The following is a 19,131-nucleotide window of genomic DNA, read 5'->3' on the forward strand; positions in this document are numbered from 1 at the left end:
GAAGGAGCAGGAAGAGGGATGGGTCTATTCGGAGGCTGTTTTAGTAGTCAGATGGGAACTATATTTCAGCTAATCTTCCAAAACAGACCCTGAGTTTGGGAATTATGAAGTGAAAAAACCATAGATGCAAGCTGTTTTTTGTTCATATGGCAGCCAATTGTGTACTTAATAAATCTGTGGCAGAAATATGGATATGGATGGAAGAGTGGTCACAGGACGGCTATGATTAAATGATTGTACTTAATTTCATTTTCCTCTGGTTATTTTCTTTCCCTAGGTGTCTCCAGGCTGCCTGCTGCCTTTCCTTTTGTGGTGATATGCCTGTGAGCACTGACAAGAGTTGGGGTCTTCATCTGTACAGCTGTAGCCCTCCTGGAGGTGGAGTGTGGGTTGGTAAGGCCTTGGGGAATGAGGCATGGCCGCCATGATAAGAATGTTGCTTTATTTCCCTGGTATAAAGAGGACATCTTCCACATGGGAATTTCATTTTCTGCTTTTAAGAAACAGAAGGAAGGTCAGAGTGATCTTAAACCTGCTGTTTTGCAAGGGCCTCTAACTTAAATACTCAACATGCCAGGGTAGTATAATTTTAACTTCTTCACTGGGGCCCACCCCTGACTTTCTGCTTTAGGAAGTCTGGGGTGAGGCTGAGGAAATCTGGGGGCCCCACTTCGAGAACCACTGAGACTACAGTGGGGCCTCCCCATGCCCAGTGAAGGGGATACTTAGGTTACAGGAGGTGTCTGCATGGCCACGGGTGTGGGGTTTTTAACTTTTTAAATGAAAATTCTAAAGTGTTGCCTGAAACGTAATTGCCAGTATTTCTTTAAGTAGAAGGAATTTTTGAGTTTTCAACTTAGGCTGCACGTTTGTTAGATCTGAGAAACTAATTTTTAAAAATAAAATTTTTTAATTTTTTAAAAATTTCCAAAGAGTTAAATGGAGATTTAAATGGAGCGTGTGTGTGTGTGTGTGTGTGTGTGTGTGTGTGTGTGTCAGGAGGCAGGTGTGTGCCTGGCATCGATGTTGAAACAATGCAGCGTCAACTCTTTTGCAGTTCTTATGTTAAGATCGTGTGGAATTGTTAGCTAAATGCAGAATTTTGCCTGACGTCCTGCTGCCGCTGCTTACACAGAAAGCATAACCATTACTGAGACAGCGAGGATTGCCAGGGAAGAAAGCTTTATCAGGTGATGCAGATGAGGAGAAGGGAGATAAAGCCTCATATGTCTTCCCAAACTGACTAAAATTGGGGGATTATATAGCAGAAAAGCCAAGGAAACAAAAATTAGAGAGGGGTGAGGAAGCAGTCTGAGGAAGGAGGGCCTGGCGGGATGCAGGGGTCTGGTGGGTTCAGTCCCTTCCTTGGGTTGGTTTCCTGAGGGAGGAACTCAGATGAGATGGGCGTTAAGTTTCAAGTTTTAAGACTAGGAGAGTCAGTTTCCATGTTTATTCTGAAACCCGTGAATATCAGTTTTGTGGGACAGTTAGGCCAATTCCAGGATTAGTTTCACTCATTTAGTTTATTTCTCCCTTTGTGACATACTTTATTCAATTTTGCAATTTTGTATATTTTTTATGATTTTTTACCTAATTTTTTCTGTTCAGGGATATGTCTGCTTTTTTTTTTCAGATAATTTGAGCACAGTGACTTTGATGATTAATTGGGTTCAGAAAAATATGAGTCGCACTGTGGCACATGCATACCTATGTAACAAACCTGCACGTTCTGCACGTGTGCCCCAGAACTTAAAGTATAAAATAAAATTAAAAGACATTAAAAAAAAAAGAAATGTGAGTCACTTGACTATTCTAGCTTATCCCAAAACATTTTAAAAATATTTCCTCCTCTCGGATGTGTCTAGCTAAGGAAATTGCTTCATACCTCAGTTGTAGCATCCAGCCTGTGTGGGTGCTCGACGACACGCAATGGCGCTTGTAGCACGTCACATATTAGAGAACCCTCGGGAACACAGCCTTTGATTTTTCCTCAGCTTTTATTATCTCAGAATATTAGTACACTGAAGTCTTGACAGTAAATAGTGGCTTTTACTCACAATGTCAAAACTGGATTTGATATTGTCCTAGGCTAAACTTGAGAGTATCCTGGGAGGCTAGGGGAAAACTGACTGCCGGCACCACTGCTGGGGGTGCAGGGATTGGAAGCCACATCCCCTGTGAGGATGGCCCAGCCCTGGCCTGGAGCCCCTGGAGAACATGCTGCTCTTGGCAGCCTGCAGGCCTTTGGGTTCCTTCTAGCCTAAGCAAAGCTGGCGAGAATAAGAGAGAGTGGGGAGCCCACACAGAAACAGGTTTCCTTGTGGGGACTCAGGTCAGAGAGAAAAGCAGCATGGTGCTCTAGTCCCCTCTTTACCCTCCACCCCCACTTCCTTCCACTCCTGCCTGGGGATGAGGGCCCTCCCCGACGGGCAGAGGGGTGGGGGCTTCAGGGAAAACAGCTCTTGCTTGGCTTCTTGCTGAGAGTGGCTCTGTACAGGGCCAGATCTGGCAGAAATATTTTCTTTGAACTTTTATTATGGACATTTTCAAACATCCGCATGTGTAGAGAGAATGGCATCACAAACACTCATGGACCTGTCATCAGCTTTAACAGTTGTCAGCTGTGCGCAGATCCTGTTCCAGCTGTTCCCACAGAGGTGGGATGTGGCAGAGTGCTCAGCCTCCTGGCTAGGTGGGCGCTGGCCCTACTCACTGCCTGGCCTTTGGACCCCAGAGATGGGAAGAGTGAACATCAGCCAGATCCACGCTAGCGTCAAGGCCAGACTGCCCGGGTGGGAACATCCTGCTTATAAACTTTGGAGTGTCTTTATTGGTCTTCCTGTTTGTCCAATAGCTTCCCCACCACTCCTTCCTACTGTGGTATTGCCCCCTCTCCTACACACCCCTCAGCGGGACGCTTGACCCTCATCATTTTATGACCAGACCTCTGGGTGTTTCTGGAACAGGCGTTCATCATCAGTGTGGCTGGTGGTTGTGCATTCCCTCATATTGCTTAGTGTGGGCTACTCCTGAGACATTGTGTAAGCAAGGAAATAGAAAAGACAACGCAGGACACAGCAGCCCAAGGGCACGCATCTTCATGATCAGCCGTTGTTAGGCCGGGGTGGCTTTGACCTTGTGTATGACTTAAGGCTTCTCCAGCTTTATTTTCTCACCTTCCCAGCACATTGCAGTCTTCAGAATCTGTTTGCTTGTTTTTTTTTTTCCCTAGAGGTCTGTGCCAATCGTGTGCTTCTTATGAGTGATGAGAAGTGTGGCTGTCCCCGGTGTGCTCTGAACAGAAAGGCTGAAGACGGGGAATCACAGAGCCCATCCTTATTGGCCTCCGGGGAGAAGGTATTTCTGGATCTGGGGAAATCAGTCTTTTCTTCCTGAACACAGTATATGTACAGTATGACTCAAAAACACCTCCGTGTTTCAGCAGGAATTTATCAGGGATTGTTTTCCTGTCATGTGTGTTTGTGCCAATGAAGCAAATATAACTTATAAAGCCTTTAATTCAGCTCCAGAGTGTAGTTCCACAGATAAGAAATGCAGACAGGGCAAGCCCAGCCCAGAAGAGTAGGAGACAGCCCTCAGATGGGGAATGGGGTGGGTAGCTCCCAGGTGGGGAGTCGGGGCTGCCCCTCAGGTGGGAAGTGAGGGCTACGCTGGGGTGGGGAGAGGAATGGGTGCTGCTCCCCAGATGGGGAGTACAAGCTGCCCCCAGGTGGCTCCAGCACAGACAAGGCTTCCAGCACCCAAAGTGCTGAAACCCTGCTTATTTTTCAGAGTTCAGAGAGCTCTTTGAAGACCCCTATTAATTAAGACTGGGCTACCTGGAGACATGTGAATTCCCTTGCATCTATTTATCAGAGTAGCTAAACAGGGCTTGGGTCTGAAGGCCTGGGCAGTGCCCTGGAGATGGAGGAGAAGCATGAGAGGAGTGACTCTCACATCTGGGGTGGGGCAAGAGAAGAGTGAAAACTTCTGGGTGAGACATGCTTTCACCCAGAATGAGTATTGGTTCCAAAGGGACATGCAGAGACAGCCCAGAGTTGTGCGTTTCTAGTTCAAATTCGAAGAAACCAGTTCTCTCTGAAGCTCCCAGAACCTCTGCTGTCCTTGGCAAAGACTCTCTTGCAGTTCATTTTTCAATATTCCTCATGCAGGGCAGCGTTATTAAACCACCCCCTACTTAGCACAGTTTATATCGAAATAAACTTGATCTCAACCCACACTGTTTGTGTTTGGGAGCTTTGCTGTGCTCTGCCATCACTTTGTTCAATGAAAGTTCAAGGAGGCATTTTTAGGTTCCCAAGGAAGGATATTTAGTAAGATGAATGTCCGATGGTTCTGAGAACAGGAGGTTGGGGGGAGGTGTTTTAGAGGGGAGGTGATATTATCTGCATTTCTCATATTATACAGTGTAAATATCCACATACAGTGACTTACTGAGATTTTTAGTGCCCCCACACCCAAAACACAAGGGAGCAAACAGGCCTCATGCCTCTTGAACACTTGATGCAGATCTGCTATGCAGAATCACCTGTGGAGCTTAAAAAAATCAAAGAACCCAAACAAAACGGCACACAAGCCCTGCCTCTGAAGATTCTAACGGTGGTATGCTGCAGCGTGGCTCAGGGCATTGGTGCTTCGACCCACCCTACCCTGGTGACTCCAAGGTACAGCCACCTGGGCCCTCAGCTTTGGGCGTAGATCACTGCCTTTAGGATTTAATCATCATGTCCCAAAGGCCTTGGTCCTGGTGAAATGTGCAGTTGGGGGGCTTTCTGGCTTTGGTTGACTGGGAGACCCATTTCCAAGCTGCATTCTGGCCGCTTTGCTCTCTGCAGCCCCAGTGGGCTCAGGCGAGGGTCACCTGGGGCCATACACCAGGGCCTGGACATGCTGGGCAGTTTGCTGACCGGCATAGTTATAGGATAGTGTCTTGCAAAGCTCTGTGTCTCCCATGCTGCTTACTAGCTCACTGTGCCTTTTAGGGGTTGCAGGTACATGCAGCTGCCTCAGCCCCTGGGTTTCACATCCTCAGGAAACTGCCAGGATCTACCCAGGTCCTGCTCTGGGAGGCCACAGTAGGGTCCCCTGTTCTTGTCATAGAAAAAGGGCAGGTGCCAGGCGCATGCACTCAGGTGTGAGCTGGCATCTTTCAGCTTCCACCCTCGCCTTCTTGACACCTTCCTCCGTTGTTCTGGGAGATGAAGCCCCTGATGTCCTGTAGTTACAAATCTTTAAAAGGCCTGCAGCATGGGGAGCACACGTCCCAGAGAGGGGCGGGCCGTTGGTTATCCTATGCTAACTTTTTAATTGGCTGGAACTACTTCTGGTAACTGTTCTATCAAGAACCAGAGTGAGGCCCTGGGCCCTCAGTCTGAAGGATGGTGGCTGCTTTCTGTACTTGTGTCCATAGCGGGGCTTTATCTGGGGATGGGCATCCTTTTGTGTAGAGGAAACGAGGTAGCCAGCCTCCCACAGGCCACAAGCACCCCCACCTCCTGTGCCATGGGCACCTCCCTGCTCTCCTTGTGCCACAGGGATTGAGGTTTTGTCACAAGGAGAGCTGCATGGCTCAACGCAAGGTCAACAGAGGCCTCATAACCAAGATGGGCTCCCAGCGCCCCTCACCTGCTCTCCAGTGCCCCCACCCCACCTAAGGTCTCAGTGTGCTCAGGCCAAGCAAGCCCCATGGAGTTGTCTCCGAGTTCTCTCTTGGGCTCCATCCCACTTCCAGTCCAGCAGCCAGCCCAGCCACCCTAGCCACAGAGGTATCCATCCTCTGCCTTCCCTCCACAATCAAGGCCTGCCATCCTCATAGCCATCAGAGTGGCTCCCCTGCTGCCACTCCTGCCTGCCAGGCTTTTTTCAGTACTGCAACCACACTGATGCTTCTGTGGGTTGGAGTGTGCCACTCTTGTGCTCAGAACCCTCCATCTCATTAAGAATGAAACTCCAGGTCCTGAGTCTGACCCCACTTGGCCTCCCCTGACTCTGAGGTCACCTCCTGTGCTCTCCTGGTGCCTGCAGCCCCACTAGCCTTCTGCTGCTCCTCCAACGAGGCAGGTGTGCCTCTGCCCTTGGCACAGCTCTGCATTTCTCTTCTTCCAGCTCTGCTTAGATGCCATCACACAGAGCCGCCTTCTCTGACCCTGTGTATAAAAGAGCACCCATCCTCACCCCACATGAATGCCTCCTGCAGCTGCATTCTTCAGCAGCACAACTACCAGCAGGTGCTGTTATGGCTACATGCTTGCTTTCTGGCTTCCTCTGGCAGAAAGCGAGCCCTGGGAGGATGACGCTGGTCTGCTTTCCTCGCTGCTGCTTCTCTAGTGCCTGGCACACAGCAGGGGTCCACTGTTATTTTGTGAATGAAGTAATGTTACTTTCCCAAATGTACTGGGTTTTCGTAAGCAACTCTCTCATGCTATTTTTTTATTTTTTTCTTACAGAACATTTGGAAAACAACTAGTAAAGCAGTGTCAAGTGTTGTTAATGAAAAAACATGGGTGCCTCTGGATTGTGATAACAGTGCTAATAGGTATGTCAATGTACCATGGCAAAAATCTTGCTTTTCTCAACATGCAAATGACATGGGACTTACAAAGAATTGCTCAGATGTGAAACTCCACGCTTGTTCCTACATGATCTGAGGGTGGGCTAGCAAATGCAGCTCTTAAATTGATGGAAAAATGAATGGTGTTCTGAAGTTAATTTGCAGGAGTAGACCAGGTAGTATGAGAAACTCTTGAGTGTTGGGAGCCATAGAAGGTGATTTCATACAAGAATCATCATCATCTCTGTTATGAACCCTGGGAAGGAATATGCTGAGCCTTAGCTGGGTACGAGCACTCGACATGGTGGTAATTGGTTATTTCATGGTGCATAACATACAGATTTTAAAACAGCACTTGGTGAACCTTGAAGACATTATGCTTCATGAGATAAGCCAGTCACAAAAAGACACATCCTTTGTAATTCTCCTTGTGTGAGGTTCCTAGAGTAGTCACATTCAGACACTGAAAGGAAAGTGTTGGTTGCCAGGAGCTGGGGGAGGAGGAATGGAGCATTGTTTAATGGGTACAGAGCTTCAGTTCTGTGGGATAGGCAAGTCCTAAAAATGAACGGCACAACCATGTACGTATGCACACACTTAACACCACGGAGCCGTGCCTTCAGGTGGTTCAGATGGTACATTTTATGTTATTATTATTTTTTAACCACAATTTAAGAAAACAAAATAGCACCAGGCAATACCAAATTTAAAGTAGGCATGCTTTTTAAAAACAGTTGGCCGCCTTCTGGATTCTCTAATGTCACGCTATACCTGAAATCGATGGTTTTACTCCTTCTAATGGAAATTAAACATTTAAGCATACAAAGAACAAGTGTAACTTTTCTCTCTTAAAGGAAAAACATGGTAAATTTAGACGTTTCTTTGTTTTCCTCATTATTGTTTCAGTTCCACCATTTTCACTGATGCAAGTTTCCCTTCCATGATACTGTTCAAAGGCAGTGACTGGTAATGGCCCATCAATGGTGCCAAGAACAGCTACACTGATCACAGTCCTTTCTGGTCTACCTCCAATCCACCTAATCTTTACTCTTGATCTGCTGCTATAATATTGCTGGTTTTATTTATTTGTAAAATCCTCAAGCCTGACAAAACAGGGAGCTGGGCAGAGCATGAAGCGAACACCATGCCCTGAGATACCAAGGGCCAGGTCCAACCTGTGCCCATGGACGTGCATGATTCAGCCACTAGGTGGAAATTTGGGAGAAGAAAAATCAGTGGAAGCCACCTGTGAGGGCAGCCCACGCTGCACACCTGACTGTTCCCCACCATTGTGATCTCCGAGGCTTTGCCGGCAGCAGTACTAGGGAGAATTGGACCCCCTAGATGTTTTGTGACCAGACACTTGGATGCGTGGGCCCAGAGCTGTTGTTTTTCGGAATCCATTTTCCTAACAATAAGCCTGCCTTCTATGACGGGATTTGTCTGTCTGTCCCCCGGAAATTCAATGTCTGAGGCCCTGTGGTTGTCCTGCCTCTATGTAGCATCCATTTCAGGGTAGAGCATCTCTGTGTGAAATTCTTACTGTGTTTGGATTCTACTGGGTAGATTGGCACATCCCCTGGAGCCCCCGTTAAGAAAATTTATTCTTTGCAGCTCGAGCAGAATGATTTTCTCCAATGCTAGGGTCAACTAATGAAGAATTTCACAACTTGTTTTTGAGACATTATTTCAAGACTTAGCTAAGGTGTAAGTAACCGTTCAATTAGAGAGAAATCTTCAACTGGAATCAGCCACCACAGGAATGTTATTCTTGTCTCTGTGCTGAGGCCTTGCATTGCAGGCAGGGCCTTCAAATACACCCGGTGAACAAGATCAGGGTGGGGTCTCCCTGTGTGGGAGCTCAGTGACTCCACGTCCCACCTTCTGCTTAGCTGCTGCAGTCTGGCTTGGGCCGTCACTGGTCACAAACCCAAAGTGCTGGGTGAGCAAACCTCTGGCCTGTGCGCTTGGTTAGAAGGAGAGGGTCTTCCTTCCTAGCAACAGAAGACCTTCTTAGCTGTGAGCAGAGTGAAGTCTGGTGGGGGTACTCCTGTGTCTGTTTCCTGAGGTCTGAGCACAATCCGCCCACCCCCAAGCCAGTCCCTGTTCTGAGGCCCTTTACACTTAATCTGGACAGACGCATGTGCCCTTTTCTTTTCTCCCAGGACTCAGCTAAGACATGCAGGTTTGTTGTTGTCGTTTTTGTTGTTGCTTTCCTAAAGAAAATGACTAAGAACTAAAGGAATATAAAGGCAAAAATAGGAAGCAAGTGACTAGGATGATGAATGGACTAAAAATATGTCACATTAGGAACAGCCTAAGTGACTTCAGATGTCCCTCTGGGAGGACAGACGATCCGGGTTGACATGCCATTGAAAGTGCCTAGAAGTGGGCTTCGGCTGACAGAGTGGACAGCTTGTGAGTCCCCGCACCACAAGCCCCAGAGCTGACATGTCATGAGTAGTGCAGTGTTAAAGATAACCAGGTCCACGTGTGTTTGTGTCTTTCCACAATGTCAGGCTTTTATTGATTGTGATTCAATCACTAAAGCCACGAGCTACATGGAGTTCCTAAGGAGGCATTTCTCCGTAGTACTTCCCATTCACTTGGCAGCCAGCGTGCCCACACCACCTCTTCTGCAGAGCAGAGCAAGCCCAGAGCCAGTCGGCTGCAGGCATTGAGAATATCATCCTGTATTTTTCTCATGCAGGGTTAGCGCTGGCTGGGCCTTGCCACAGCCTGAGACAGAGACACTCACCTCATGGGAGCCATGTCGGGGTAGAGGCTGGGAGTAAGGCTGGTCTTGCCAGAGGAGGAGCCCAGAGCTGCAGCCGAGAAAGGAACCCACTGTGCTTCACTCCCTCCTGCAGGCCTCACTGGGGCTCATCAGCGGGGTGAGGTGGTGATGACAGCTGAAAACAGGGTCCTATGACAGGGGGACATGAAGATAACCCGCTAACTGGCTCTTGTCCCTGCCGCTTGGAGGCAGCATCCTCGAGTCCCATTCCCAAGCCCTGCCTCCCTGCCAGGCTTTGACTGCACTGAGCATGGGCAAGCAGTTACCGCCAGGCCTCCCACAGCGCCCCTCAGTCACCGCACTGTAGTGTATTCCAGCCGAGTCCAGGCCCCACAAGGCAGACAGAGCACGTTTTAAACGTGACTCACCCCTTTGGGTAAACTGTCGGAAGCAGTGTCCTAGCTGGGTGCAGATTTTAGTAAATAGCTTTAAATAAGCTCCACTCTACCTAAGACCTGTCCCTCGAGTGCCTGCAGCAGCCCCACTGGTTTGGCTTCGAACCACATCATATCCCCCTGGTCAGCCTGGGCCTGACTCCCAGGAATGGGCCTGCGATCACAGCAAGAGAATTTCCAGCAAAGCCCAGGAAAGGCATAATTTTTAATCAAATGAGCCGGATGTGTGACTGAAACACAACCAAGTTTCCTTTTCTTTCTGCATTTTCCTTCCCATACAGCTTTCCCCACAAACCTTTTGTCATAATCGCAAGTGCCCGGAGCAGCAGTGGCCCCAGTTTCCATCACAGGCGGCTGTGTGCTACTGGGACCACAGGCAGCGCGTCCTCTGGCTGCCTCCAGGTTGGTGTCTAACCCCTGCCGCTGAATTTAATGCGTCTGGGAGACTCACCCGTATGCAGGCAGCCTCAGTGTTTGTCAGTGAACCAACCCTATTTTGCCTTTCTACGTCATTTGGATACTGCTCAAGCAGTTGAAAGGGATCACTAAAATTTGTCACCACAATAAGGGAAAATGGACTTTATATTTTTGCCGTCTGCAAGAGCATCATCTCTAAGCTGACAACCTTATAGAATTATAGATGACCTTATGAAATTGCTAATTTTCTGTCGGCTTAGCTGAGGGAGTGACATGAATTTCTGATACTAAGCAGCCCTGACATTCCTGATAACACATGCCTCATAATTCTATCTGGTGCCACCTGGGCACTGTCTTGGCTAGTATGCTGGAAAGTATGAATCCTACCACTCTCGAGAAAGCACCAATGCACGGGGCCAATTTGTGGTCACCCACCCAGTAGCAGAGACCTCAGCAGCCGGGGGGCTCTTTATTAAATTGGTTTTTTGAGCATGGAGGACATCAAGTACTCATGCCAGATGAGGCCATTCAATAAACCCTGAGCTGTTCTTAAACTTTTAAGGTCCAGGGCACCTCTTCTGCAGCAACTCCCTGCAGCCTGAAGATGGAGGCTTCCTGCTGTGTCCTGAGACTGCTGTGCTGTGCGGAGGATGTGGCCTCGGGGCTCCTTCCTGGAACTGTCACGATGGAGACCCCCACCAAGGCAGCCAGACCCATTCAAACCAGCACCCAGTGAGTACCCCTGTGGCCACTTTCCCATTTTCCCACTTCTCCCAGAAGGTAAGGTGAAGGAGTTGTAGAGGCCAGCACCACTTCTCCGTCCCCAGTCTGGAGCCATGCCCAATCTATTGGTGATTTTCGTGTCTTCATGGTTTGCTTTAATTATACTTGCAGTTGAGTCCAGTGATTTTCAAGTCACCATGCTGTAGATGTAACTGGCCACTGTTTGCCATCGGAGACCTGTATCACCTGGTTGCCTTTATGCTTCCCATCAATCACATACCGAGACTGAGGCTTTATCTGACTGTGTGTATTTTTAACCGGACTTGAGCAGCACACTGGGAGAGGGAAAAAATACATGAGAGCATGAGAATTGGCCATTTAGATACTTAAGCCATTTCTACCTCCATGATCTTTCTTTTCCTGCTTTCTTTAATCTTTCATTTATACTGCCAGCTACGTAATGGTACCAATACCATATGCTTCACTCAAGACCAGTTTTTAACACATAAATGATGATCATGGAAGTCTTGTGTGATTGGAAGCTGAAGCTTGAGTATCATAAACTATTCCCAATTCCCCAACAGATTTGCAGCACAAGAAACTAGGATGAAATGTAGAAAGGATGGCACCCACCCTCACGTGGAGCTTTTTGCGAAAACACAGGAGGTAGTGACTTGTGGGAGATACCATCTTTCATGTACATTAAATCAGTGATGAAAGAAACTCTACATTTTACTATTAATAATGTAGCTAGAGCAGTGACTCCCAAACTTTTGCTGATCTCAGAGTCACCTGGGGGCTTGCTGTCCCCACCCCAGTTTCTGACCCAGTGGGTCTGGGGTGGACCAAGAATTTGCATGTCTCACAAGTGCCCAGGTGATGCTGATGCTGCTGTCCCTGTGACCCTGCTCTGAGAACCAGTGGAAGTGAAGCCTTTCATCAGGTTTCTCAGACTTGGCTTCTAGCTGGCTGTGCCCAGGACAGGCTGCTTGACTTCTGCCCTCCCACCTCACCTGGTGATGTTGTCCACTGTCATGAAATCTGAAGCCTCTCTCTCTCTCCCACAGCTCCCATGACCTTCCACCTGGTACTCCTCACACCCCCAGCCTCATAGCATCACAGCCTGGTCCTGAGAGCTTCTGTCCCCCTACTCAGCGTCCTCCTGTGGCCATCCTAGCTCAAAATCCTGATAACTCCATAAACCCCATTATCGATTGCTTCCTGGAAATGGAAACCTGGGCACCTCCAAATCTGGGATTCCATGTGCACATGGCTTCTGGAAAGGCTATTTGTCTAATGATGGATTTTGGGGACAGCTCTGGGGTTGAAATGAGGCTACACAACATGTCTGAGGCAATGGCGGTGACTGCCTACCACCAGTACTCAAAAGGTAAGGTGCACAGTGTCCTTATCAGGAGCCTGGGAAGGAGATCCTGAGCTAGGGGACTCAAGAGGCAGTGTTGGGAATAGAAAGGGAACCCTATTCCATTTCTCTGGATTCAGCCAACCTTCCTGGCTCCAAGAGCAGTAGCTCATTGGCACACTGTGCACATAGGCGGGTCTATGCACTGTGTTTTGCACTGTGGCCAACTCTACATACTTCATCGAATTTAATCTTTCTACCTGTCCTGTGAGGTAGGGGTGGTGAGGCTGAGGGATGTGCCCTGAGGTCGCAAAGCTAATGTACTGGCACTTCATCCTATGTGGAGGCAGAATTCTAAAAATAATAACTACTGAAAAATTACTTAAATTGTCCTTCAAGTACATGCACACACATACACACACATGCAATATTGTATGCAAATTCTTTTACACTAAAATTTCCAACATTTCGTAGTCTCAACCAAAGTAAGAAAAAAAAAATATTTACATTCCAGTGTTGGATCCAGTCTACTCAACTACTAAACCCCTAGAGAAGATGATTGAGGGTGGGAGGTGAGTGGAGAGTTCTGATACTTTTCTGCTTGCTGATAGCATTTAATATTTTTTTTTTCTTTCTTCCTTTTTTTTTTTGAGATGAAGTCTTGTTCTGTTGCCCAGGCTAGAGTGCAGTGGCGCAAGCAACCACTACCTCCCAGGTTCAAGGGATCCTCCCACCTCAGTCTCCCAAGTAGCTGGGATTACAGGTGCATGCCACCATGCCCAGCTAATTTTTTGTATTTTTAGTAAAGACTGGGTTTTACTACATTGGCCTGGCTAGTCTCAAACTCCTGACCTCAAGTGATCTGCCCGCCTGGGACTTCCAAAGTTCTTGGATTACCAGTGTGAGCCACTGTACCTTGCCCCCCTCTTTTTTATAAGTTACTTTTTGAGCATGGTACATTCTTGTGGTATAAACTCCCGCATTCTAGAAGGATATATAGTAAAAAGTCCTTTTCTATTGACCCATAGTCAACTACTATCTTCTACTTCTTATGTCTTTTATGTGTATAAGCAAGTATAAATGTTCTTTCCTCTCCTTTCCACAAATGGAAGTATATCATGCAGTGTCCCACTCCCTGCCCACTTATGCAAATCCATATCCAGACAGGCTCCCCTGTCTACACAGAAAGAGCTTCCCTGGCTTTTGGTGTGGTTGCTGAGTAGTCCATTAATTTAATGCACCAAATCTACTCAACTATTTCTTTTTATTGGTGGGCGTTGAAATTGTTTCTGATCTTTCAGTATTGCAAGCAACATCGCAGTGAATGATTACGTGTGTATGTCATTTAATGGAAAGGCAAGATTATTGCCTCAAATGCTATGTGCATCTGTAATTGATAGTTATTACCAAATTGCTTTTAATTAGGACTCTTGGCCAGTTTACAATCCTGTGAACAATATAGAGATCAATACAATAAGTAAAAAGAGTATCTTTCTGAAGTTTTAAAATTTGCATTTTATTAGTTTCATCCTTGTCAACTGCCAGTATATGACCGTATTCAACCAAGCAGAGCACTTTCACAGTTCCATCTAATATGGGATTTTGATGAGCTCTTTTAGTTATTAAGAAAATGTGTCCTTTTAGTATACATTGCAAATATTTTTTTTCAGTTTGTCATTTGTATTTTGGTTTTACTTATAGTTTTTTTTTCTTTCCATGTAGGAATTTTTAACTTTTATTAAGTATACTTTATCAACCTTTTATTTTATGGTTTCTGAGTTTTACGTTGTAATTAAAAATGCTTTCCTTACTCTAAGTTTATGGAACAATTCTCTTATGGTTTCTCCTAGAGTTTTTATTATTCTCTCTTTCCATTTAAATATTGAATGCATTTGAATGTATATCCTGGCATAAAGCCTGCATTGTAGATTCCATTTGACCGTTTCCTGAAAGGCCACCCATTTGGCTCAGCGTCATTTGCTGGAAGATCCGGTTGCCACACTGATGGGGCGTGCTAGCTCCACCTATGCTGGTTTCCTCTCTGCCCTCAGACGGTTTGCTGGCTTCCCTTGTCACTCATCTTCTCGAGCATTATTCTTGCCACTTTTGCTTGTTTATTTTTCCACATGAACTTTAGACTCACACTGACTAGTATAAAAATATCTTGTTGGTATTTTTATTTAAATGACGTGTTGATGAAAAGAGTCATACTAAGTAAAATTTTTGAAGAGATTTGTTCTGAGCCAAATATGAGTGAACATGGCCTGAGGCACAGCCTCAAGAGGTTCTGAGAACTTGTGCCTGAGATGGTCATGTACAGCTTGGTTTTATACGTTTAGGGAGATGTAAGACATCAATCAAATACGCCTAAGAGGTACATTGGTTCTGTTGAGAAAGGTGGGACAACTCAAAGATGGGGGTGGGAGGAGACTTCCAGGTCATGGATGGATACAAAGATTTTCTGATTGGCAATTGGTTAAAAGAGTTAAGTATTATCGAAAGACCTAGAATTAATAAGAAAAAGTATCTGGGTAAAATAAGAGGTGGTGAAGACCAAGGTTTTTATTGTGCAGACAAAACCTCCAGGTAGTAGCCTTTGGAGAGAATAGGTTGTAAATATTTCTTATCAGTCTTCAAAAGGTGCCAGATTCTGTTAATTCTGTCCTGGATCAGGAAAAGATCTGGAAAGGGAAGGGTATTCTCTACAGAACATAGATTTTCCTTGCAAGATACAGCTTTGTAAGACCATTTCAATATGTTGAAGAAATACATTTTGGAGTAAAGTACTTCAGTTTCTTTCAGGGCCTGCTATGTGTCATGTCACGTTGGTATCTTATTGCGACAAAAAGTCTGTTTTGTCATTTTTAAGCCCTCTGTTTAACTGTTAGTGCTGGTCACTTGTGCCTGAATTCCAAAGGGAAGAGGGTATCATGGGGCATGTCTGACTCACCCTTCCCATCATGGCCTGAACTTGTTTTCAGGTTAACTTTGGAATGTGCTTGGCCAAAAGGAGGGGTTCATTCAGTCAGTTGGAGGACTTAGAATTTTATTTTTGGTTTACAGATGTTTAATTTACAAGTTAATTTATGCAGAGTCTTTATATGCAAGATCTCCCCCTGCATGCACTGCCCTGTTCCTGTCCATTTTTCCATACATCTTTCTTTAAAAGTATTTTAAACATTTTTGTTTTTTATTTCCTTTTCTGTTTTAATAGAGACAGGAGTCTCACTATATTGAGCAAGCTGGTCTCAAACTCCTGGCCCCAAGTGATCCTACAGCCTCAGCCTCCCCAAGTGTTGGGATTACAGGCATGAACCACTGCACCCAGCCTGAACATTTTTTGTATGGAATATACATGTTTCTTGTATGATACTTTATTTTTTGCACTATTTTATTGTAAAAGGAATATTTTTTTCCCATTTTGTTCCCAAACTGGTTGTCATTGTTATATAGAAGAGCTGCTACTATTTGCTGTTGATTTTGGATACTCCTCTCACTGCATTCTCATGTTGTTTGTAGTTATCTTGAAGTGTATTCTTTAGCGTTTTTCAGCTATGTAAACATATTAATTATGAATGGTGATTATCAACCTCTCATTTCCAATTTGACATCTCCAGTTTCTTTCTCTTGTTTAATTACAATGACTGGTACTGCCAAGACAGTGTTAAATGAGATAGATGATGATGGGCATGTCAGTCTCAAAATCCTTCCGGTGTTTTTGAACTGCCTTTGCAGAATTATAAGTCATAAGAGAAATCTAGCCTGACTGACTCCATCTTGCTTCTAACTTCACAGACTAAATATTTTTTTACTTATTCTAATGCAGAGGCCAAGATTATTATGAGAAAGATTTAGTTTATCATTAAACTTGGAGGCAAAGGAAACTGACACCCTCCTTATCTGAAGATTAAAGCCACATTCGTAAGGCACAGTTAAAATTATGTTAGGGGTTTGGACTTTGCTAATGAGCAGGCATAGTTAAAAAATAACCTGCCATTGCTCAGTTTCTGTTTCTAAAGGTTGTCTATTGCCCCAGTCATGTAACTGGGAGTTGCAAAATGTGTAACTTTCCCAACTACTCCTATAGATAACATCACTATTGTGAAACCTAAAGATCTGATCTTCCAGATATTTTTTAGATTTAACATTTCAGTAGACCAAGAGACGCCATCTGGTTCTGAGACTACCCCCTCACATCCCTGCCAAGGAACTAACCCAGCTGCACAAAGACAGTTTGAGATGCTCCTGTGATTTCATCCCAGTTGTTCAGCCAATCATTTGTTCCAGTTTCCCAGAATGCGGCTGGGAAAGTACTTTTTAAAAAGTACTTTTGAAAACCCCAGCCTCCAAATTCTGGGGGTGACAGGTTCAAGAATGTTTTCCCTGTTGTCCTTGCTTGGCAGGTCTGTGATTATTACATTCTTTGCTGCAACACCTGCTGTTCTCATTAGTCTCTTCAGGGCAGTGGGAAAGAGGAACCCATCAGGCTGTGACATTTTTTCATTAAACTTGATACTAGATTTGGACAGTTATAATTTATCATGTAAATGAAGTTTTCATCTTTTCCTCTCTTAATGAAGACTTTAAAAAAATCAAGAGTTGTTGATTTTGTTAAATTCTATCCAGCATCTGTGAAGCTGATCTTATAACTTCCTTCTTTGCTTCTTTAGAACTACAAATATCATGTGTTATATTAGCTAATATCTTATTGACTCATTCTTGAATTCCTAGGGGTGAAAAACACTTGATTTTGGTGAATTACTTTTCAGTTATGCTGCTGAGTTCAGTTTTCTAACATATTATTCTCGATTCTTCCACTGGTCTTTGTGAATGGCATTGGCTTCTAGTCACTGATTTTATTTATTTATTTATTATTTTGTCAGAGTAGACACAGATTTATTGAAGACAATTCACAGAGTAAGAGCGGGCTTGAGCAAGTGGCTGCTCAAGAGCCCCCTCAATTAGGGTTATTTAAAAAAATGTTTTTTTATTTCCTCAATTAAGCTTTTTTTAAAAAAAGTTTTTATATTATAAAAAACATTTTTATAAATGTTTTACATATATATATATCACAGTTTATCCACTCATTGATTGATGTGCATTGAGTTGGTTCCATGTTTTTGAAATTGTGATTTGTGCTGCTATAAACATGCATTGCAAGTATCTTTTTCATATAATGACTTCTTTTCCTCTGGGTAGATAACCAGTAGTGGGATTGCAGAATCAAGCGGCAGTTCTACTTTTAGTTCCTTAAGGAATCTCCACACTGTTTTCCATAGTGGTTTACATTCCTACCAGCAATGTAGAAGCATTCCCTGTTGACTACATCCACACCAACATTTACTATTTTTTGATTTTTTTGATTATAGCTATTCTTGCAGGAGTAAGGTGGTATCACATTGTGGTTTTGATTTTGCATTTCCCTGATCATTAGTGATGCTGAGTGTTTTTTCATATGTTTGCTGGCCATTTGTATACTTTTTTTGAGAATTGTCTATTCGTGTCCTTAGCCCATTTTTTGATGGGATTGTTTCTTTTTTTCTTGTTGATTTGTTTGAATTCAGGTAGATACTGGATATTAGTCCTCTGTCAGATGTATAGATTGTGAAGATTTTTTTCCTTGTCTGTGGGTTGTCTGTTTACTCTGCTGACTGTTTCTTTTGCCATGCAAATTCTCTTTAGTTTAATGAAGTCCCAACCATTTATCTTTGTTGTTGCTGCATTTGCTTTTGGGTTCTTGGTCATGAAGTCTTTGCCTAAGCCAATGTCTAGAAGGGTTTTTCCAATGTTTTCCTCTAGAATTTTTATAGTTTCAGGTCTTAGATTTAAGTCCCTAATTGATTTTGAATTGATTTTTGTATAAGGTGCGAGATGAGGATCCAGTTTCATTCCCTACATGTGGCTAGCCAATTATTCCAGCACCATTTGTTGAAAAGGGTGTCCTTTCCCTACTTTATGATGTTGTTTGCTTTGTTGAAGATCAGTTGGCTGTAAGTGTTTGCGTTTATTTCTGGGATCTCTATTCTGTTCCATTGGTCTATGTGCTTATTTTTATACCAGTACCATGCTATTTTAGTGACTATGGCTTTATAGTATACTTTGAAGTCAGGTAATGTGATGCCTCCAGATTCGTTTTTTTTTCTTTTTTTTGCTTAGTCTTGCTTTGGCTGTGCAGGCTCTTTTTTGGTTTCACATGAATTTTAGAATTGTTTTTTTCTAATTCTGTGAAGATGATGGTGCTATTTTGATGGGAATTGCATTGAATTTGTAGATTGCTTTTGGCAGTGTAGTCATTTTCACAATATTGATTCTACCTATCCATGGGCATGGGATGTGTTTCCATTTGTTTCTGTCATCCATGATTTTTTTCAGCAATGTTTTGTAGTTTTCCTTGTAGTGATCTTTCACCTCCTTCTTTAGGTATATTCCTAAGTTTTTTTGTTTTTGTTTTTGTTTTGCAGCTGTTTTAAAAGGGGTTGAGTACTTGATTTGATTCTCAGCTTGGTCTCTGTTGATATATAGAAGACCTACTCATTTGCGCACATTAATTTTGTATCCAGAAACTTAGCTGAATTCTTTTATCAGTTCTAGGAGCTTTTTGGATGAGTCTCTAGGGTTTTCTAGGTATACAATCATATTAGCAGAAAACAGTGACAGTTTGACTTCCTCTTTACTGATATGGATGCCCTTTATTTCTTTCTCATGCTTGATCTGGCTAGGACTTCCAGTACCGTGCTGAAGAGGAGTGGTGAGAGTGGGCATCCTTGTCTTGTTTCAGTTCTGAGAAGGAATGCTTTCAACTTTTCCCCATTCAGTATTATGTTGGCTCTGGGTTTGTCATAGCTGGCTTTTATTATATTGAGGT

The 19,131-nt window shown here is 44.3% G+C and overlaps 1 protein-coding gene across 1 annotated transcript in view; it reads left to right on the forward strand.

Annotated features, from left to right (window-relative positions):
* The first annotated feature begins 424 nt into the window (after nt 1–424).
* The window catches only part of PKD1L1 (polycystin 1 like 1, transient receptor potential channel interacting), a 159,410-nt gene continuing 140,703 nt past the window's right edge, over nt 425–19,131 (forward strand). The window contains 6 exon segments of the mRNA XM_064366637.1: nt 425–452; nt 3,233–3,357; nt 6,468–6,556; nt 10,045–10,165; nt 10,743–10,960; nt 11,971–12,298. Of these exon segments, the coding sequence (XP_064222707.1) occupies nt 425–452; nt 3,233–3,357; nt 6,468–6,556; nt 10,045–10,165; nt 10,743–10,960; nt 11,971–12,298 (909 nt within the window).

The sequence above is a fragment of the Aotus nancymaae genome, unplaced genomic scaffold, assembly GCF_030222135.1.
Source record: "Aotus nancymaae isolate 86718 unplaced genomic scaffold, 86718_ANA_hifiasm-v0.15.2.pri h1tg000065l, whole genome shotgun sequence".
In the NCBI taxonomy this organism is placed as follows: Eukaryota; Metazoa; Chordata; class Mammalia; order Primates; family Aotidae; genus Aotus; species Aotus nancymaae.